Source organism: Drosophila suzukii, chromosome 3 (assembly GCF_043229965.1).
Source record: "Drosophila suzukii chromosome 3, CBGP_Dsuzu_IsoJpt1.0, whole genome shotgun sequence".
In the NCBI taxonomy this organism is placed as follows: domain Eukaryota; kingdom Metazoa; phylum Arthropoda; class Insecta; order Diptera; family Drosophilidae; genus Drosophila; species Drosophila suzukii.
In genome coordinates, this window is record NC_092082.1 from 18,770,048 (window position 1) to 18,793,479 (window position 23,432).

General features: G+C 36.8%; 3 protein-coding genes across 5 annotated transcripts in view; 1 reads left to right on the plus strand and 2 right to left on the minus strand.

Moving 5' to 3' along the window:
* RpS4 (ribosomal protein S4) overlaps nt 1-23,432 on the minus strand; it is a 224,377-nt gene that overhangs the window by 194,694 nt on the left and 6,251 nt on the right. The window lies entirely within an intron of this gene.
* RpS12 (ribosomal protein S12) overlaps nt 1-23,432 on the minus strand; it is a 253,421-nt gene that overhangs the window by 172,110 nt on the left and 57,879 nt on the right. The gene's annotated exons all lie outside the window — the stretch shown is intronic.
* On the plus strand, nt 13,827-21,277 carry LOC108014518 (uncharacterized). Of its 2 annotated transcripts, none has more exons than XM_070995869.1 (3): nt 13,827-15,158; nt 17,806-20,168; nt 20,227-21,270. In XM_070995869.1, the coding sequence occupies exons 1-3, from the start codon at nt 14,672-14,674 to the stop codon at nt 20,323-20,325; spliced, it is 2,949 nt and encodes a 982-aa protein (XP_070851970.1). In that variant the 5' UTR covers nt 13,827-14,671; the 3' UTR covers nt 20,326-21,270. The 2 variants fall into 2 exon arrangements, with proteins under 2 accessions (XP_070851970.1, XP_070851969.1); XM_070995868.1 differs by lacking the exon at nt 13,827-15,158 and adding an exon at nt 16,370-17,749 and having other exon boundaries at nt 20,227-21,277.

Below are 23,432 nucleotides of genomic sequence, written 5' to 3' on the forward strand. Positions count from 1 at the left end.
ACGCCATCTATTGAATACCAAATTAAACGTAGCAAAATATGAGGGTTCCAAATTATTTCAAAAATAAATCAAAATTGATCAACTTCCCATCTGCAATTATATTCACATCAAAGTTGACAGGCCGAAAGCTTAAGAAAATACCAGGCTCGTGCACTTCCCAACAGAAAATGATTACATTTAATTAACAAATATTAAAAAAGAAAGCAGCAATGCAGCAGGGCAAAAAATAAATTAATTGAAGCTTGTCAAAGTTGAGGGGCACGGCGCAGATGAAATTGTCGACTCATTAAAAGGCAATTTCTCTCCATTAGACGGGGGGCAGGACCCACAGGACTCGCAGGACACGCTGCACAGGAGCAGGGAGGACCAAAGACATCAGGAATCGAGAATCCAGAATCGAGAATCGAAACAAAACGAAACGAAGGCAAACAAGCACAAGACAAACACTCATGGCTTCTGTTTCACTTTGGCCTGCTGCTTTCTGCTCTTAGACCAAAAATCGATAGCGGGCAAATTTTTATTTATAGTCCTTGAAACCCCGTCTCCATTTCTTTTTTTCTGCTTTTTTTTTGTTTGGCCCACAGGCAAGTTCTAGCCAAGGGGCAAGCATTTGCCATTTCTGTTTGGGCTTGAGTTTGCCTCCGGTTGGGTTTTTCATTTGACTTGGCTTGCAGTTCAAAGGCTCGGCGATTGCTCCTGATTCCGAATCCTATACCATATATCCCTGTACCCCATTCCGGATTCGAGGTCACCGCCACCGCCTTGTCCTGTCAAGTGCCACTTAGAGCCATGTGTGTGCGTGAGCCTGTGTGCCTGTCAGAGGTCCTTTCAATGGGGTATTCTCTCCGCTTTTTTAGCACTGGCGAGGCAAGAAAAATCGAGCATTAAGTCGATAACCGGGCGATTAGTTAAGTTTTTATGTTGGTAGGCTGAAAGTTTTGATGGCAGCACCGCCTCCTGTCAATATTCATTTATTACTTGTCGAAGTAAAGTAAAGAAACACACAAAACAAAACAAAAACTGGGGGAGAAATTCTAAGACAAACTTGGCCAACGAACTGTTGGTCAAAAGGAAAAAACAGAAGTGGCTAGGGAATTCCGAAGTAAAGAGGGTTTCTGCTCACAAAAACTGAAGACATTGCAGTACTAAAACGATTTAAATAAGCCAACGAAAAAGTATTGGGAAATCAATCACTAAAAGATCACGAGGGTTAGGTTCGGTTAGGTTTCCTCGAGCAGCCTGAAATAAATGTAGAAAAAACATAAAATTTGGCACTGAGCCGCCTTTATACGCTTTACAAATCGTGCCAGCATGAGGCAATGAAAAATATATAAATTTCCCACCCTGGGCGGTCCGCACTATTCCACTCGGGATGGTCCATATTTGGTTGGCCAACATGTAATACACTCAATTAGGCCAATTCCGTGCACCATATTTATGACCTCAAATATTTTTATGCCAGAGAAAATCGCCAAGAGAGCTGACCGCCATAAACTAAAGGGGCGCATTCTTGCAACATTCGAAGGGCCATAAAAATCGAAGCCATATAAATGAGCCCGCAGGGCGGATGTGGCCAAGGGAAATACGTATAACTTTGGATGGACAAATTCTGACTCCCGCTGCACTTGGTCCACTTGGACAAACTGATTAATTGCCACTTGGCGTTGAGATGGAGGGGCATCGGGGCAATGGGTTGGATGGGAAATCCCCCAAGTCCCGAGTTTCTTAATCCCGCAATTCCAATTCCCACGGTCCAGTTGTCGGCGACCTTCCCTTCGGCCACATTCCTCCCCTCATTTTCCTATGCAAATTACAATTTTGTCGGCGGTCCGCGCTTTGGTCGCTTTCTGCTGGCAGCGACAAAAGTTGAAATAAATTTAATTATTTGTTGGACCCGCAATGCGGTAGCTTTTGCCGAGCTCCATAGATTGGCATTTATTTTGTTGTCCCTTTTTTTGTTTGCTGATTCTCGGTGGCTGTTGAGACTTGGATGAGCCGAGCTTAAGCAGAAAATGATGATAAATTAAAAAGGAGACATTTATTAAAGAACATAATCTTTGTGTCCTTTTTTAGGATTTTTGTAGGGAGATAAGTGGGGCGATATTATTAAAATCCCAAATAAAAAGTTATGACAAAAACAAAATCGTTTAAACTAACAAATCCATTAATAATCCTTATCTATAACATAAGATCCTTTAAACAGCACATTATCAAAAAATTGATGACTTCCAAGTTATTAAAGTTTTATAAATATCATTTGCAATATTCACAGACAATAAAAAAGTATTCAATTTGATTTATAGAAGTATTTTAAAATACAGTGGTTCATATTTAAAAGGTTGAAGCTTAGTTTTTTGTACCATGCGCTTTTTTAATGTTTCGGAGATGATACAGCTTAGTATAATGATGAAAAGTTTCTGTTTTTATTAGAACCTTAAGATATTTAGTTTCAAAACGGTACAAGTCCACAAAAATACTTCCTAAGCACATTAAATTTCGTAAACCCTTTATATAATTTAAATATACCAAAAAATGTATCTATTTTGAACTTAAAAAGAGCTGTTGTTGGAATATATTTTTTTATTATTAGAATCCTAACATGTTAGTTTGAGAACGCATTAACTCATTTCCCATGCAAACACATTTGCGTAAATTAAATTGCGAAAACCCTTTAAATACCACTGCAAATTGGGTAATGTCAAATTTGATTACCATTCAGGTCGCCCCTCGTCCTTCGTCCTTCGTTGGCATTGTCCTTGTGCGACGGCGGGCTTAATGTGATCCGCATAATGAGCAACTTGAACTGCATTTCCGCCGCAAAACTCGTCGCTTTGAATGGCCAACTCATTTATATGGCTTAGGCAAATGTAGATGGCCGTCGTGACAAATGACATGCAATTTTCAAGCCCAACAGAAATGCAATTAAAACGAGCAGTTGGCCGGGGCCAAGGGGATTCCCCCGAAATAAAAAAGGGATCCAAGTGTAGGGGGAGTGGCTTCAAAGGGACTTAAATAGTTTCGGGGCGTGGGCGAAAAGGTGGCCACAAAGCCATGTTAGAAACATGGCCAAAAAGGCGGGGATGAGGGTAAAAGGGGACCTGCGACAGCACCAACATGTGGCTGCAGTTTTTTCTTCTATACCCCATTTTTTTGTTGTATTCTGCTTGGACAATGGCGTTGCCTGGATTTTCATGTCAGTCCAAAGCTGAGCCGCAAACAAAGCGCTGGGCAGGCGGACAGACCAAGTGCGATAAATCCTCCAGAAACACAACACTCAAATGCAGAGGGGCGGATTGGATGGAGTGGGCCAATGCCAACTGGAATCCAGCAAATATATACATATACTTAAAACACTTTTATAAAAACATTCGCCTCTCCCAGTTCGTAACGCTTTTTTCGCCTGCGGTTAAATTGTATTAAAAATCAATTTGCAGAGCCTTCATGGGAATTCGATTTTCTCTGACCGAAAATGCCTCAGGATCAATTGGATTTTCAGGGCGTAAAGTATTAAAGTTTTTCCAATTTCCCCACATATCAAAAATGTGTTTTCGAACGTGCCAAAAATAATTAAACTTTTAAACAAAATGGGCCTATTTTATTGCCATCGCAAGACATTTAACAAATAACTTTCAGCATCAATAAAAATGTGAAAAAATTAGGTAAAGCTTGAACCATTTCAATTGATTTTAGCTGTTCTTTAATTGATTTATAAATCACTTTTTACACCTTCACATCATCCATTTGCCATTATTATTTGATTATAATTACAAAGCTAGACATGGGCTGTCAAGGCGACAAGCAAACCCAATTTGTCAAAGTAAAAAAAACACCTCTCCGAGTTTGAAACTCACATTTAAATGGCGAAATATCGATTGAAACATTTTAGATAATGTGCAAACCAGAACCTCGCCCAACTGTTAGTAAATAATACCTTTTCAATAACAATGAAAATGGCACGTGGAACGAGCTTGTTATGTGTGCAGTGATTTAAATTAATTACATAACATATTATCAAATGCACATAAATGAAATCTGTTGCCGGCACATTGCGAATATACACAGATATTAAATGCATGTATAGATATACATTCACGATGATGGAAATTGATAGCCATAGGCCACCGATAAAACCGCAAACAGAACCGCAAAACAGGCCAGAAGACGAAAGCCCAGGATTCATATCCAGGACCTCCTCCTTCTCCACATATCCCCCATATCCTTTCCCCATCCTGACCAGCATTGCGGCCATTTGTCGGCGGATTGGCCATCGCCCATGAACAATGCAAATTGAATTCCAATGACGAGCTATCAATGATGCGTGGCTGAAATTTGCAATTCGTGTTTTGTCGCTCGGCCGGAAACAATCACAGAGACAAATAGCAATCAAAACAGAAAAAGCAAAAACTTTTGACGGACAACGATTACAACAGATATTTAAAGGAAACAAGAACCATGGTTTCCCTGGATAAAATTCAAAAGTTACGGATAAGTTTTTATATTGCTTTTTCTAATTAGGCCTTAATAATGAAACTTTGCAATTTACCCAATTAAAGCTTTTTAACTTTATATATTAGATTTGATTATTACTTTTAACTTCGGAAACATGATCCACATTAATTAAATCTTTTCATAAATATAAACATGAAATCTTCTGAATTAAATGTTTATTTTTATTAACTTGTTAAATATAAATAGCCGACAAAAACGTTACAACTTATTGAAAACAAAGGATGTGTATTAGGTCAGATACAATGATTTGTGTTTATTGTGAACTTAAAAAATCTGTTTATGAAATGTGAAAAAAGCATTTAAACATCTCTTTATGAAAAAACATGAAATGAAAAACCCACACACAACAATGCTTAAAATCAATACTTGTAGACCGAAACGAGAATTCTCATTTGCATAGGTAAATATTATATATTCTGCCCCGCTCGAAAAGGTCACAAATGCTTGCCCTCCTGGCATATATAAATAGAAAAGCAGAACTCATTAGCAAATATTTGGCCTACTCACAGCCTCACCCACCTGAAAAAAGGAGGGAGATGAAAAATACTTAACACTCGCAGGTGGTTGGATGGCAGGGGCCCAAAGGACGAGAGACAGCAGCTTGAAAGCCGCAAAAACCCGAAAAGGTCGAAATGAAGTTTGGCAAATCGTTTATAAATCGCTTAGTTGGCAATGCCATTGGCAATGTCCAGGTGGCCGGAAAGTTGGCAGGTGGGAAAGTGGCCAAGTGGGCAACCGCAAAGCGAGGAGTTGAAAGGGAACGAATGAAAGCGATTCCCAATCCATGGATAGCAACGTTTCCGGCTGGAACTGCGGCAAAGGGTGAATAATTTCCCATATCCGCTGCACGCCGATCCCGTTTCCGGTTCTCCGCCGCGCATATCCTTTGGCGTTGCGACAACGAGACAAAGTTGCTGCCCCCATCGGATTTGGATTCGCAGGCAGTAAACTTTCCACTCACGCATGTGTGTTTGCTTTGGATGGCACCGCATGGCGCAAAGCCCTGTAACCCTTGACCTCCTCTTAACCCCTCGAACCCTTCACCACCCTTCCCAAAGCTCGCCAAAAAATTCAAACGGAACGGTGTGCCTGTAATTGCGCCCCATTGTCCATTCCAAATGACTGCCTTTGAGGTAGGTCCAATGCAAACACGCCCCTGGACTTTCTCTTTGTCCTAGCCGAAATTTACGAAATTTCTTCGGCGTCTATTATTCAAGTTGAAAGTCGGATTGGGATTGAATGAGAACAGTTCCTTGGTATCCTTTCAATGCGCTTTCTTCATACGCGTTTGAGTTCGGAGATTGACAGTTGCAACTGGTTTGAGTTGCAGGGGAGGTTATCATGTTATCCTGCTGGCCAACACGTTTGATAAGGGTGGAAAACCAGTATTGTCCTTACAGGTTGCATGATTACTTTCCCGTTGAGTTGACGCCTTTATAAAAATTCTGTTATGATTATGTTACTATTATTTCATTATTTAAATTTTCAAACTATTAATCAATTGGTTTTGTCGAAATGAGAAATTAGTTCAATGTTTAAATTCTAAAATCTTACTAAACGAAATAAAAATCTCTCATAAGACAGAATTTACATCAATTTACTAGGCCTTCGGAAACCAAGGAAAAACTTTAACCTTAAAGCTTAATTTATGTGAAATTTATATGAAATATATATATATAAATACTTTATATTTAGATATTTAAAATTAAAGTGTCTTACAAATTCTAATGACAGTTTAATTAACCTCTAAGTATTCAGTAAAAATTAATAATTAAACAATTAAATTATTGTTTTATTGGATGAAAATTAGCCCTTATTCTTCTAACTGGTTGCATATCAAACATCCTGTAAATTCAAAATCAACAAGGATTAGGTGAACGATAATTTTTTGGGAGCAATCTGTCTTAAGTATTTGATTTTTATGTTACGATAAATTTCAGTACATTTCCGATAAAGTAGTCAACAAAATTAAAACAAATGAAAACTAAAGTTGATCCAAAAATAGAATGCTCTACCCCTTGACAAACACTCTTAAGACCTTAATAAACCCGTGGCTACATGGCATTACCACCATATCGATCTGGATCTTTAACAAACAATTCTCCTTGATTAAATTTTAATAATAAATGCGGCCACCTCTTTAAAACAACATTACAGCCAATGACCCACATTGCGATGCTGCAATGCACTATGGGGAATTTGACCACTTTTTTTGGCCAAAACCCATTTTTTAAAAGTCGTTAAAAATAGGTTTTGTTTATCAGAATGCATCACGATAACATCAATATCTAATGTTACTAACAGAAAAGTTTAACAGTACGCACCACTGTTAAGTTATCAGCTGTTAAAGCCTGTTTTTATTTCAACGAGGTGGCAGCGCTGGTAAAGCGCCTATTATTCTTAATAGTTTAAATTGTCAAAAAGTGTAAAATTAAACATAGCTCTGAGGTTTTTGAAATACCATCCAATCAGAGGGACTTGTAACTTGTGTTTGTGACCTTAATATTGTATTTATTGATTGTGTTGCTCGTATATTCGTGTTCTAGTTCTAACCTCAAAAAAATCAAAATCTTTAAGTTAATTTGTATTTTTAAATAGAGCTACAAAGTGATTCCAGCAGTTTCCACCTCTGAAACCTTTTTTATCTTGTAGAGAATTTAATTCTCATTGAGCTCGGTTAGTATAAAAGTGCACTTTTGCGCACTTTCTCTAAAATTTAGCTTTAAAGACCTCTACCTAATATGGTATATTTTCCTCATTTTTGTCTGGTAAATGCCAGTTTCGATGTTATCTTAAGAAAAACAGTGTGCAGTTATATTTCTTATTAAATAACGATTATTTAAAAATTATTTTACAACATCATTTCACTTACTTAACGTTGATATATAGGATTTTAGTATTTTTGTTAAGAATTATAGTGATCACAATACAAAAAATTACAATTTCACTAAAAAAAAGGGAAATAAAAAAAGGCAAAATTTTTTTTTTTAAATCAGTTTGGTCTCTTAAAAAAAAATTCAAGAAAAAAAATTTTTTTTATTTTATTGACAAGAAAAAAAAATTTTTTTTTCTTAAAAAAAAGGCGGGACCACGCCCATCTTTTTTTAATTTACTTCCTTTAAATTTTATATACTTAATTCTAAAAACAAAACTTTTAAATGTTGCTTTGTTCTTAAGATATTAATTAATGCCACAAAAAGTGAGCAAATTCCCCATAGTGCAATGGCGAGAATGCTCGACTGGCTTAAATCTAACAGATTCGGCTAACAGCTGAAAGTTTTTAGCCGCTTTAAGAAGGGATGAATGGCGGGAACACAACTTTTGTTGTCCGAGGACAATGTCTGGGGGGTTTTGGCAACAAAATAATGTAAACAGAGGGCTTTGGGTGGTGGATGATGGGTGATGGGGTATGGGTGGTGGCCAACGCACAAAAGTAGGCTTCATTCTAACACTTAACATGCTCGTTAAATGTCAAGCGGAAAGTTGCTGGAAAGTCAATGACCAGCCGAGGATTTCCCACACCCCGGCGTGCGCGAAAAAAGCAAAATGTTAAAAATGTAATAACAATAGCAAAAGTTTGTTTTTCGGAGTTGAATGAGCGCACTTAGTTAGCGCACGAAGGGTTTGCCATGGTGTTGAATGCGAATTCCATTGCACTCTTAGCCAGTGAAAAGCCCTTCCCGGGATTTTCCTCGTTTCGTGACATGTCCCAGGCCGCGGAAAAACAAAAAGAAATGTGATAAATTTTCGCGTTCGCTGGGGAAAATGTGGCACACCAAACACAATCATTTTTGTGCGGCTTGTTATTCGAAGGCGTCGGGGAAATGCAATTACAATGCCTGATTTTTGTATTATTTACGATTCCCCCGAGGACACTCATTATTTATTCGCTGTCAATCCGTCCATCTGTCCATCAACACATTAACTAAACACACACTCACCTGCGGGAATTCAGACAAAGGATAACACAGTCATAGCCCAAAAAACACAATGGCCATACGGAACTGTGGGGGAAAAATGAAATTATATATTTAACCATTGCAATGCAAATTTCCCGACTGAATAATGGTGGGGGGAAAGCGGCAATGGCAGGTAGCAGGCCGCCCATTTTCCTGGCGCATCGTAAAAGTGCCGAGATCCAAACCGCACTCAAAGAAATTATGCGAAAGCAAAACTGCCGGGTTAGGGAAAATTCGCACAAGTGGGGGAAAAACAAAACAGAGCGGCACGAAAGGGAAAATGCGGAAACAAAAAGGGCAAGCCAACACACAGACACACAGAATGTGGGGAAAATCATAAAAGAAAGGCGCGATGCCAGCGACGAGAATGAGCAAACAGCCTTAATAAAAATTTCATTTCCTTAATCAAATGCATTATCAAATTACAAAAACAAAGGCAACATCCTCGGAGATACTGGGCGTGGCGGCATAAAAGGAAATTTCGCTCCGCGGCTCCTGCGGTTGGGACGAAAAACCAAAAAAAAAAATAAAATGAAAGGATGAAACTTCCACCTGCCCGATGACAACCGACATCGCATATCCTCGATTGGCACTGCCATGTGGAAAGCTCAGCCCATTTAAGTCGGGCAGATAGCAGAGAAGTTTGGGGAGATATGCGTCTTATGTGTCTCAGCAGATTCAGGTCAGGTAACCCACTGAATTAAAGAAATGATAATACTTAAGAAGAGCTCCAGTGTGGCCTTATTTTCATGGTCTCTTTTTGAAAGTTTTTTATGCAATTTATTTAAAATCGATGACTTCTGCTAATATAAAAATAAATAACTAAATAAGATGTTAGTCTTTTTAAAGGAAAACACCCTACGTCTTTTCTTTGTGGATTATCTTTTATTGTTTTTTATTTGTCATACTCTCCACATTTTTTTCTTTAAAATTTTAAAGTTCCTTTAACTTTTAAATAGGTAGGCTAATTAATATATTAATATAATACAATAATATTATTATTGTTTTATGATTTCAACCCAATCGAACAAAACTTGATTTTTACTTCAATTAGCTAAGTTTACATAGTTGTGTGATATTGTAAAATTTAAATTACAGTTGAGGTAATGAAACACAGATATCTTTACTTTACATCGATGCACCAATGCAAATACTTTTATAAGCGATACAGTAATGGTTTTCTGACTTCTGCTCAAACTTTCAAAAAACGTTTAAAATTTTAAAAGATCTATTAATCCCCAGTTTATGATGTAAAACATAGTGATTCAAAAGGAAACGAAGTTCCTCCACATCTGGACTGTGCACTTTGGACGACGTAGGCCTAGTTTTTGTACAACTCTTAGTTGCGGCTGATTCTAAACCAACCCATTGGCTAGCCCAGCCAAGGCTTTTAATTTATAAGTGCACTCCCCACAGTTCCGGCAATGTCCTCCTGCTATTTTCCCACTTTTCCAGTGGGTGACTGGGGAGGCATCGAGTCTGGTGCTCGTTCAGCCAACCAATAAACACGACGCTTATTTCGTTATAAGCTAAAAAGTCAATGATTGCATTTGCATTCTGTTGGATTTCTGCATCGAAATTATGCCAACGTCTGGCCCTGGTTCCTCGGCAATCACCTCCACCTACCCCAGCACCCAACCATTTGTGTGCACTGAAAAAAAAGTTGTTAAGTATTTTGGAAGCTTAGTGATAAAAATTTCAAGGAATATATACACTTGGATCAGTAAGATTATCTTAAATTTTAAATTTATTTTGTAAGCTTTAAAATAAAAGTCTTTTTCAAATGCCCCATAAAAGATAAGTTTGAAAATTCAATGAATGGTGATTTTGATATTGATTTTTACTTTAGACAACCTTCTACAATTTATATTTAGTACCAAAAACTATTTAAATGACATACAATTCTAAAATTTTTTTAAATATTTTTCTTTAGCTAACCATTTAAAATTAAAATTAAGTCCCAAACTGTTCTTAAATAACATACCATTCTTAATTTATTAAAAACTTTTAACCTAATTTTATGTTTTCCATTTACCAACATATCTTCAATCTATTGTTGTATTATCTTTTAGTCAGTTTTATCCAAGTGTTTCGGCCGTCTGTTAAGCCCGTTGTTGCCGGAAGGAGGACGGTGGGGTATGGGTGGTGTATGGGTGGTGTGGTATGGGGTATACATAGATGGTGGATGGGGCTCCCAAGTGGGTGGTGGCAGCTTGGCAGCCTCGGCAAGTGCAAAGGCCTTTTGCGTGGCAAGGAAATTAGAAATGGAAATTATTATCGTAATTCGTAATGTTGCTGCTGCTGCTGCAGTTGCTGTAGTTGCTTAGTTGCTGTAGTTGTTGTCTGCTGCTGTTGCTGTCATGTAATTACACAGCACCCAAACAACCCGAAGAGTCGGGGCTAGAGCGTTGATTGTTGTTATTAGAAGTAGTTTGCTGCTCTTCTGCTCGGCTCCACTTCTGTTTTTGTTGCCCCGGCGAACCGTGGAGACTCCGTCCTTCTGCCGCCGGATCTTGGCCCCTTCCTTTGGCCTCCATTCGATGGGAATTTATGTGGCGGAAGCCCCCCGAATGCTGAATGTGGTGCAAAATTCGACTTTAGTTGGGTGTTGGTGTTCTTCAAGGGGACTAAGTTATCGTTGGAAGTCGGCAAGCAGTCGTCCTCAAGGGAAAGTACTCAAGGGTGAACTAAACTCGCAATCACTACATTTTATTTACAATTTAATTTAAAGATAGTGTAGTTTGATTTCCCTTTCTATGTTAAAAGAATTTCTCAAAAGCACTGGTATTTGTTTCCTAAGAACACCAGTTAAATCGATAAAATAATAATAATTAATATTTCATAGGGGCCCATTAAGCTTCGATATGTCCCTTAGTAGCTTCAAACAACACCAAAAATTATTATGATTGGATTTAATGATACAATTTAATGATTCAATTCCTTGATTCGATTCTATGATTTGTACAGAGATTTCGGCGAAAAGAGGCAAAGAAATAGTGGCGAAAAGAGGCAAACAAATTAAAAGCCTATTCAGTGTTTAACCAGCGGAACTAAAATAATATTTTAAATTTTTTTTCAATTTTTTCGATTGCTTATAATAATTTTATGGAGACAAAATGGTGTTCAAATCTTTCCTACCACCTTTAAGAACAGTTTCTTAAAAGCAAGCGGAAAAGCTAGTATGGGCTAGGTATACATAAATTGATTTAGAATTGCGTTCTAAGAAGTTAAAGAACTGTTAATTTTTAAGACTATTATTATCATTGATAACTTTTAGGGTTTAATTAAAGGCCTTTGGTTCATTGGCCTCTCATAGGGAATTGTTCATGTACATACATCAAAGTCCCTCTCTGCACAAGGGGTTAATAGTCGCCCAGGGACAATGACATTGCGTCGGAGTAGAACCGGGCCAAAAAGCCGGCAGGACGGGGCCTAAATATGTAGGCAAAGTGCGAAGTGCAGCCAATCGATAGCAGTAGCTTCATATGCAATCGGGCGGGTCCAAAAACAGGGCCAAGCACTTCCGCTATCTATGCAAAGGATAGGATTCGAAAAGGGGATGTGGGTGGTGCAGCAGAGTTTCCCTGTCGCTTCCGCTTTGGTTCTTCCTGCAACGCAAGTGTTGTCTGCGTTTTCCACCATTTCCTTAAGCCCCTAAAAAGTGAAGGGGAGGTGGAAATAAAATAAATTTAATTGCCTACTTTGTTGTTGAGCCTGGTTCCTGGGTGTCCTCTCAACTTAACCTGTTTTCCCTTGTACTTTTCCGCATGCAAAATGGAAAATGCCGCCCATTGATTTTACAGCGGGCCAGTGCCCAAAAGAACGTGGAGAAAGAATAAATAAATTTGCATTTGACCGAAGCCAATCGCCCCCGTTTTCCAAGGCTTTATCTTTTGGCTTTCATTTCCAGGCGGATTTCGTCTAATTGATTCAATTTGTATTCATTTTGCATGTTTCCCAGGCGTTGCGTTTGTAATTAAAGAAAAACCGAAGGGCTTTGCCCTTGGCAAAGCAAAAAAAACTAAAAGAAATTTGCCACTGAATCTTATGAATGAATGTGAGTCAAAACGTTATCGGTTTTGCCAATTGTAAACTGGCTTTTGATAAGATTATAAACTCGGTATACCCTAGCAAAGGGTATAAAATTACATTTAAAAAACATGGAAAGCTGTGAGTCAGAAATTGTCTATACTATATAATTAATACATCACCAGAAGATTTATTTTAAAATCCAATAAATATATTATTTTTGCTGTTATAAATCATAGATCTGCCTTAATAGGTGGCATTTAAAGAATGTTATAACGGCAGAGTATATAAAGTTTGGTATCCCAAAGCTCTGTATTTCTTGTTAATATATAAATTAACTCACCTTAATATGGGTACCATTTAGTTTGATTTTGTCTGCCGATCACAGCTGTATATAAACAAATGTTCTAAAACTATGAGTAACACATTTAGCGACGATGAAGAATGTACATCAAAGGCAAGCCATAATTTTCCATCACCTAATACCGAATGTATTTTGTAACATTTTATTTTTTAGGCCGACTTGTGCGACAGTCAAAAGTTGGAAACAAAAATGGATACTAAAGTGCTCGAACTTGAGTTTAAATTAAACGAGATAATAGAAACTATAAAAGTGTCAAACAACCTTTTTAAATCTGAATACAAAGAAGAGATTGATAATCAGACAATCAAAATAAGAAAGTTGGAAGAGGAACTGTCCATCACAAAGCAAATAAATTTAAAACTTGATCAAGAAATTGAAAAACTAATGAAAGAATCTAAGGATTCCACTTCTAATAAAAAGTTGAGACAAACAATATTTTTTTTGAAAGAAACCGAAAAGGAAAACCAAAAAGTTATAGCTTCTCTGAGAGCTCAGATATCAGATCAAACATGCCCAAAAAATGCAATTAAAACAAATGAACTTGAAGCTTCCCTTAGAAATCAAATAAAACAGAAATATCTTATATCTTCTCTTAAGGATCAGATAAATCAACAAAATATAACGGAAAACGAAAGCAAACATCTAATAGCTTCCCTAAAAGATCAACTAAGTAAGAAAATTGAAGAAGATAATGCAGATCTTATTGATTCTCTTATGTCTCAATTGGAGGAGAAAGATGCAAAAGTTTCCGAAAAAGAGGAAGTTATAACATCTCTTATGACTCAGATAAAGTTGAAAGATGAAAATATAACCTTTTTAGAGCAGGGACTGCAATGGGAAATGTTTAAAAATAAGGAGAAGGATGATCACTCAGTTCACCAAGAATCACCAAACAATTTTAGTGTCGACAGCGACGCCAATGCCCCTGGAAAATGGTCCATTTTACCGCTATTTCGTAAATTTAAATAAATAAATAAATCTATAACTAAAAATATATTCATTAAAACCAGTACTCAAGCCAAAAAGTAAACTTATTACAATTTTTAACAACACGTTTGCGGAAGTAATGGAATTAAAATGACAAAATGTTTCTTGTTTTTATTATAAAGTTAAATGATAAAGCTTTCTAATGTCTTAGTTTAACAGCTAGTCAGTTTTAAATTTTACAGAATAAACTGAAGTAAACCAAGTATTCAAAATCTAAACATCAAATTTTATAAGGCTGTTTTTATGGTTGTGCACTTTTAATAATAAACTAGGTTAGCTGCCTTTTGGGGAACTCCCGATTTTGTTCTTCCTAATTTTAAAACACAGTTCAACAGATAAGATAACAAATCCTTACTATCGTTGTTGTTAGCCTGGGACCCTGCCAGTGGGTCACCCAACTTGCTATTAAGTGCTTAGCCCTGAAGAATGATGGTTAATTGTACACTTCCTCCATTAAAAAAATACTTGCTAATAAATGATTTGATATTAAACTCTATACAAAATAAACTAAGTTTTATTTCTAAAGGTTGGCTTATCTTTCCTTTCCAAATATTACTCCCTTACTTTGAGCAAAATGTTATGAAGAGCTAACGATCCATACAGAAATGTATATATTTTATATGCAAACATATTACAAATATGATATATAGAGAGTAGACAAAAAGAGTATACAAAATATTTTGTTTTCTAGAGAGAACGCATTTTATTATGTTTGAACGACAGCTTATCAATACAGAAACTCATTGCGCCAAAATAAACCTTCATCGCTTGCTTTTAGTCAGTCTACACATTCGCTTTGATAGGTTGTGTCAAACAAGAAACGATGAAGAAAGTTTTGGGTAAAAGGGAAAACATCAAGATTTTAAGCTTAAACTCCTATTGTATCAATGAAATATTTCGGCAAATCAAAATGAGCTGCGCATCTAGTTTAATACTGGATGATATGTTAAAGTATAGCGATCTCATTCACTTTGTTATCAGCTGCAAGTTATTCACCAAAGCGTTTAAGGAATGGTTTCCCGAGCTTTATAACAAACTTTGCATAGAAAATACATTCTTAAATAGATCTCCCTATATACAGATTGATTTCTCAAATGTTTATGCACATATGCTAAGATTGTCAATAAATGAAAAAAAGTTATTCTGGAGAAATTTCTTAAATCCGATTAGGGAAAACGATAAATTGGAATCAGTGATGTTAGTCTATGAACCAATAAGTTACTACCCCGAGCATTTGGAAAGATTCGATGACCTGATAAATTGTCTTCGAAACAAGGATCAATTGCGTGAGCTCTTTGTTAGACTAAAAGGTAAGTTCACATTCGATTTTTGGATTTACCTCAATTTATAAGATCAATCTTATTAGGGTATAGCTTGGAAAGCGTGCCGCTGATAAGCAGTCTGGAAACCCTTATAGTAGATGCCCGAATGGAAGTCAATATCCTAGTCCAGTTTTGCACCTTAAATCCAAACTTACGGAGACTCATTTTGGTCAATAACGAGTTATATGGAAGATTGTCTGATATTGTACCGCACTGCAACCAACTGGAATGCCTAAGCTTCGTTATAAAGCAGGGGGTAGACGCCGCGGAATATAAAGCCCTTGCCAAGCTACCCAGACTCAACGAACTAATCCTCCTTGGCGAGCATGAGGAGGTAAAGCTTTTTCATGACCTAAAAGAATGGAATTTACAAAAAATATTGATAACCGAAACCCATGTCAGTGACGCCTCGCATTGGCATCCATTGCCTCGTTAATTTCTCTCTTCTGATTTACCTCTAACTGGATCTCTGACTGATATTTGCATACTGCGTCATCCCAGCCAATATGATCCAGATATTAACAATAAAAAAGAAAGCGGCCGCATGAAAGTGACTTATGGGGCAAGAACCATCTCTAACGAAATGCCAGACGCGCATTATCAAGCAATGCAGACCAATGATTCAAAGCTTATGATAAAAGCATTTGATCAAGACTTCGCCCATGCTTTTCGTTTTCGCTACGAGGGTGCTTATAATGCCAAAGTTTTGCGTGATAACATGAAATTATCATCAGAATCTTCAATGTGCTTTATCGAGAAGATAGTCCTCTATCAGAACGATCCAATTCCGAAACTCAGAAAAAGCATAAATATCTTATAGCTTCTCTTAAGGATCAGATAAATCAACAAAATATAACGGAAAACAAAAGCAAATATCTAATAGCTTCCCTAAAATATCAATTAAGTAAGAAAAATGAAGAAGAAAATGCAGATCTTATTGATTCTTTTATGTCTCAATTGGAGGAGAAAGGTACAAAACTTTCCGAAAAAGAAGAAGTTATAACATCCCTTATGTCTCAGATAAAGTTGAGAGATGAAAATATAACCTTTTTAGAGCAGGGACTGCAATGGGAAATGTTTAAAAATAAGGAGAAGGATGATCCATCAGTTCACAAAGAATCACCAAACAATTTTAGTGTCGACAGCGACGCCAATGCCCCTGGAAAATGGTCCTTTTTGGAGCTATTTCGTAAATTTAAATGATACGGTTTATAATATCTCGCAGACTGGCACCCATTTTATTATGTTAATATTCAAACCAATTCTACAACAAACCAAATTAAAACAAACACTCAAGCCAGAAAGTAAACTTATTACAGTTTTTAACAACACGTTTGCGAAAGTATTTCGTTAAAAATATGTCGAAAAAAATATTTCTGGATTTTATTACAAAGCTAAATGATCAAGCTTTCTAATGTGTTAGTTTTACAGCTAGTTAGTTTTAAAAGTTATATAATAAATTTAACTCAAGTATTCAAAATCTAAACATCAAATTTTATAAGGCTGTTTTTATGGTTGTGCACTTTTAATAATAAACTAGGTAAGCTGCCTTTTGGGGAACTCCCAATTTTGTTATTCCTAATCTTAAAATACAGTTCAACAGATAAGATAACAAATCCTTACTATCGTTGTTGTTAACCTGGGACCTCGCCAGTGGGTCACCCAACTTGCTATTAATTGCTTAGCCCTGAAGAATGATGGTTAATTGTACACTTCCTCCATTAAAAAAAATACTTGCTAACAAATGATTTGATATTAAACTCTATACAAAATAAACTAAGTCTTATTTCTAAAGGTTGGCTTATCATTCCTTTCCAAATATTACTCCCTTACTTGGAGCAAAACGTTATGAAGAGCTAACGATCCATACAGAAATGTATATATTTTATATGCAAACATATTACAAATATGATATATAGAGAGTAGACAAAAAGAGTATACAAAATATTTTGTTATCTAGAGAGAACGCATTTTATTATGTTTGAACGACAGCTTATCAATACAGAAACTCATTGCGCCAAAATAAACCTTCATCGCTTGCTTTTAGTCCGTCTACACACTCGCTTTGATAGGTTGTGTCAAACAAGAAACGATGAAGAAAGTTTTGGGTAAAAGGGAAAACATCCAGATTTTAAGCTTAAACTCCTATTGTATCAATGAAATATTTCGGCAAATCAAAATGAGCTGCGCTTCCAGTTTAATACTGGATGATATGTTAAAGTATAGCGATCTCATTCACTTTGTTATCAGCAGCGAGTTATTCACCAAAGCGTTTAAGGAATGGTCTCCCGAACTTTATAACAAACTTTGCATAGAAAATACATTCTTAAATAGATCTCCCTATATACAGATTGATTTCTCAAATGTTTATGCACATATGCTAAGATTGTCAATAAATGAAAAAAAGTTATTCTGGAGAAATTTTTTAAATCCGGTTAAGGAAAACGATAAATTGGAATCAGTGATGTTAGTCTATGAACCAATAAGTTACTACCCCGAGCATTTGGAAAGATTCGATGACCTGATAAATTGTCTTCGAAACAAGGATCAATTGCGTGAGCTCTTTGTTAGACTAAAAGGTAAGTTCAGGTTTGATTTTCGGATATACCTAAATTTATAGGATCAATCTTATTAGGATATAGCTTGGAAAGCGTGCCGCAGATAAGCAGTCTGGAAACCCTTATAGTAGATGCCCGAATGGGAGCCAATATCCTAGATCAGTTTTGCTCTTTAAATCCAAACTTACGGAAACTCATTTTGGTCAACAACGAGTTTTATGGAAGATTGTCTGATATTGTACCCCACTGCAACCAACTGGAATACCTAAGCTTCGCTATGAAGCAGGGGGTAGACGCCGCGGAATATAAAGCCCTTGCCAAGCTACCCAGACTCAACGAACTAATCCTCCTTGGCGAGCATGAGGAGGGATCATTGGTAAAGCTCTTTCATGACCTAAAGGAAAGGAAGGTCCAAAGAATATCGATACCCGAAACCCATGTCAGTGACGAAGAGGCCATTGCATTGGCATCCATTACCTCGCTAATATCCCTCAAGTGCTGTCTACGCAATGATTCGATATATGCTGATTTACCTCTAACTGGATTTCTCACTGATATATGCATACTGCGTCATCCCAACCAATATGATCCAGAAATGAACAATAAGAAAGAAATCGGTCGCATGAAAGTGACTTATGGGGCAAGAACCATCTCTAACGAAATTCCAGACGCGCATTATCAAGCAATGCAGACCAATAATTCAAAGCTTATGATAAAGGCATTTGATCAAGACTTCGCCCATGCTTTTCGTTTTCGCTACGAGGGTGCTTATAATGCCAGGGTTTTGCTTGATAACATGAAATTATCATCAGAATCTTCAATGTGCTTTATCGAGAAGATAGTCCTCTATCAGAACGATCCAATTCCGAATGAAGACATTCCCATTATTGCCTCCGTACCGACGTTAACCACCATCCGATGCTCGTTCGCTCAAATAGAGCAGATGATCGCGGTGAAAACTCAGCAACTCGCGACAATTACTGAAACTGAAAAGCGAGTGGACCGAATCCGAACTGAACATTTTGAGATACGATTAGTTCATAGCCACGAATCCGTAACTCTCATACTGGACTTTTTTGGGAAATGTAAAGAGAATTACGCGAGGTTCTTAGCTCCTCTTGCCAATTTAAGAAACCTAAATCGACTTGAGATAAAAGGAAAATTTACAAGTGGTTCCTTAGTAACGCTTTTTAAAGGTTTCACCACCTTGGCAACTCACACTCTGCAAGAACTAAAAGCTGTATTTCTTGACCCTGAAGAACTCGAAGAGGTGATCAAGATTGGCAGCCTAAGGATCCTCAAAAGCGGTTTCTTTTGTTCCAAAAATATTGATAAAATAGCCCAGTTGAATAATCTCGAAGAGCTAAACCTAACCGTCCATCCACAGGGGTCTCTAGAAAAATTGTTTAAGCTCCTTGGCTCCAAGAAGTCACAAGTACTAAAGAGTCTCATAATTGAGGGGACGAAACTTACTTCCCAAGAGGTTGTCGAGCTAGCTGGCTTAGAATCCGTGGAGAATCTACAGCTTGGTCTCCCCGAAGTACAAAATTGGAAACAGTCCCCAGAAGGCACAACAGATAACCTAGACGTTTTCTATTGTCAAAAGTGTCGTTTGCCCCCTGATGCATCCCCTTATATAGAGCATCAAACTTACGTTCATACTTTGAATTCTGTATCAGACAAAGAGGCCTTAACTGCTAAGACTCATTTTATAACCAAATTGTATGGTAATTTGACACCAGGAAACTTGCAACTCTTGGCCAATCTGTCAAATCTGGAGAAACTGAGTGTTTATTTGGATTACAATCCCCAGGCCGTGGAGAACCTGTTAAGAACTCTTGCCTTGCTATCCCCAAAAAAATTGAGAAAACTTTCTTTTGCAACACAGAACTTTAAATTATTATCTTTTTTCGAAAATTTGCAATCTCTCGAGTCCGTTGTCTATCACACAAAAGATATTGAGTTTACAGCACATCTTAGAAATCTCACAGATTTACAAATATATAATCCTCTGGATATTCCCCTTTGGGAACTCCTCAAGGAACTTAAGGTTTTATTGAATCTTCAGTGTTTGCTTTTGGATAATGCAGATCTGGAATTTTTAGACATCGTTGAGGTAACGAAAATGAATTGGCTGAAACGCTTAAGACTCGGCCTTGCAGATAAAAAGTTTGTCTTCATGCTGATCCCTTTGAAAGACTTGGAAGTTTTGGAAATTACATCTACCCATTACGCGGCGAAAGATGAAGGCAACTTTATTGTTTCATTTGTTTTAACTTGCAAAAATATTAGATCAATATCTCTATATCGATACTATGACTATTTAAAAAGGGATTATGTCAATGGAATCTTGAACACTATAAAGCTTTTTAGAGATCCTTCCAAGCACCCACCATTCAAATTGCGCGGAGTTTGGTGTGATTTTAAAAGACTAAGCCAGGTGAGAATTTTTTTAATAAAACTATTTTTTTTTATTTCCTTTAAATTTTACCTTTAAGCTGGACAAGTATAATGTCGAATACCTGGAATTGGAGAGGCTCGATAACAGCAATCAAAACGAAGAATTCGATGAAGACACCGATGATGAAGTTTTATAAATTCTAAAACTAAAGTTAACTATTCATGTCAGTGGTACCAGCAAGCATCTTAAAGATCATGAGTCCCTCAAGAGCTCCTGGCTATGTATTCTATTTGCGTGCATATCATAGAATAGGTCATAATCTACACTGCTCATCCTCTCCCATTAGGATGACATGATTTTTTCGGTTCGGCAGCAGTCTTTTAATTTGCTTGTGGCAATGCTGAAGGATTTGAAGCACTCTTTTTTAATGCACGAGGCACATGTACCTAGGATTGCACCCAGATTCTACAAACTGAACACATTCTTGACGCACTCTTTTTTATTGCACCTGGAACATGTACCTAGGAACGCACCCAGATGCAACAAACTAGACACATTCCTGGTTTGTGTCCAGGCTTTACTATAAAATTATATACAAATTTCCTTAAATTTGATGTTGGCTTAGGGGAAAACTATAAAGGGTCACTGTAAGTGTTATGGATAAAAAAAATCCGCACGATGACGCCACTTGCTAAAAAGGATATTTGTCGCTGCTGAAAATCCTGGTATACTTCCCAGCGTTTTAAACAACATTCAAATAGAACCGTTAAAATTGTGCAAGTCAAAAAATGTGAAATTTCATATCTCCAAACAAAAGCTTAAATTAAATTTATAAATATTTCAGCTAAGAAATAAAACTGGTAAAATAAAAAAGTCATAGCATGTATACATGAAGATATAATATTATACTGAAAAAGAAATCACAGTTTGTTTTTAGAGAAAACGATATAAAAATATCCTTCACTTTGATGATGGCTTAGAAGAGTACTAGAAAGGCTCATGAAAAATGTTATGACCGAAAGTAAAGACTCGCTAGATGGCGCCACTTAATAAAAGGGAATTTGCCACTACCCAGTATTTTAAAAAAGAGGAAATTTAACTGTTAAAGTTGAGCAAGTCAAAAAATTATCAATCAAACTGTAAGTTTAGATTTCAGATAAAATAAAGTTTCCTTATTTTATATAAGAATTAAAATTGGTACATGGACTAGCTAGGAAAAAGAAAGGAACACTGAAGTCTTATTTTGAAATTTATACCGCAGGATAAATGAAGGGTCTTTTCTACTAACTACTATTTAATTTGGTCATTATAAAAAATTTAAATATTTACATAAAATACCATAATGTTTTTATATTACGATATAAGCTTTTAGAACTAGGAGAAGTCAAAAGAAATCACCCCCTGAAAATATCCCTTTTTAAACAACCCTATTACCCCACCAGTATTTCCCCTGCAACTCAAACCGGGGGTTGCGAAATGGTTAGGATCAAACCGGGTTCGGGCCAAATCCTGGCCAGGATGTGTTCCCATTGCGAGGACGAGGAAAAGTGAGCGATGAAGTGGCGGCGGCAGGCTTACTCCTGCGGTGGCCCCTTTGACTGCTGGCTGTTGCTTTATGGCTTCTTTAGTAGTTGAAGCATATTTAAGGCGTTCCGTGCGTCCTTCACACGCACACAGACAGCACACATGCATATGCCTATACTATATGTTCCAGCACACATATTTCGTAGTTTTGTCGCTGAGAAACCTCACGTGTCCCTCGCAGCTTGTGTGGGTGAACTATAGAAACAAAAAAAAATATGAAAATAGAGTAAAAAAAATATATGAAAATAGAAACAAACAAAAATGCCGACGGTAAAAGTAACGGAAAACTGCTGCCTGGCATCTTTTTACGTTTTTCGGTTGTTGATTTTCCTATTTCACTCCTCGCCGCTGTCGTTGAGTTTTCCTTTTGGCCGTGGAATTATGAGAGCCCGTTTTCCTTCACCATTTTCTGTTACTTTTCGACTTCTCACACCCCATGGGTTTTTTTTGTTCTTTGGTGTCTTGGCATCCTGACGCCTGTTTCCCTGCTATTTGTTGGCCTTTATTTTCGCTCGTTTTGTTTTGGTCTGATTAAAAGTAAAGTTTTCGCGGGTTTTTTCTCGACTGGGCCGCGAATTTTACTTTAACTTGTGGTACACGACATCAAAAGAAAACCAGGCTGCATTTTTTGCTTTGGGCTTTTATTTCGATCTTAAGGCGGTGGCTTAAAGTGGAAAAAGATATACATTTAAAGCTAATTTGTTGATCAAATTTTTAAAGTTGATGGCTTACTAATTTGTTTTAAATATTTCAAATCAAAATTAGCCCATTCCCAAGGCAATCAATGCATTTAATTATGCATCTACTTTTTAGTAGTTCAATTTGAACTCAAACAGTTTTTATTTGAACTGACCCATTTAAATTGACTCTTCCATGTAGCAACTAACAATTAGTGAATTATTGATGAATATTAATAGCTTTTCGTTCACAAAATAAACTTGCACAAGTACACAAATGCTACAATTTATTTTTCAATCTCTCCGCAAACAGACACGAACAGAGATAAAAAAGGTTGAATCGAGTAAACAAGAGGTTAAAGTCTATAGGTCAAGTTGGTAGCTTTCCGGATTATTCGTCATTATGCCTGTGTACATATTGGTGTGCAGGGACTTTCACTTTTTGGGCTCAGTTTCCTTTCCGTCCTTCGCCTTAACCTTGCTCTCACCTGGTAATTAACACTTTGTCAAGCTCATAAATCTTTAAACATTGATTTTTAATGGTGGCATTTTAACGCTTCGTCGAACAGGGGATTCGGGCTTTCCCAGTCGCCCAGGATACGTGCAAGCTGTATAGAGGGAATGGAAAGAGGCCGAATACCCGTGGGAAAATTAATAAATTATTGGGGTCGGGCTGTGGTGAACACGTGACTGTTTGTTTTTCCTTCGGTTCATTTCACAGCGGCTGCATAAATTTGGATACAATATGGTCTTTAAGTATGTATCTTAACATGTTTAAATTGTTTAAGGGGTTACAAGTTTTAGTTGGTAGTTTATAAATGTTAATTAATTTAGCAAGCATTTACCAAACCATTAAATTACAATCATAATTACTTATGCTTCCTTTGGTAGCTATATACATCATATATCATCCGATTTATAAAGTGAAATTCGTAATTCTAAAGTCTTAAAAAATCATACAGCGTAAAAGTAGAAAATTTGAGCAAAACCAACGAAATTACAAATTTTTCTTCTGATTGAGACCATCATTCGCTTAGAAATA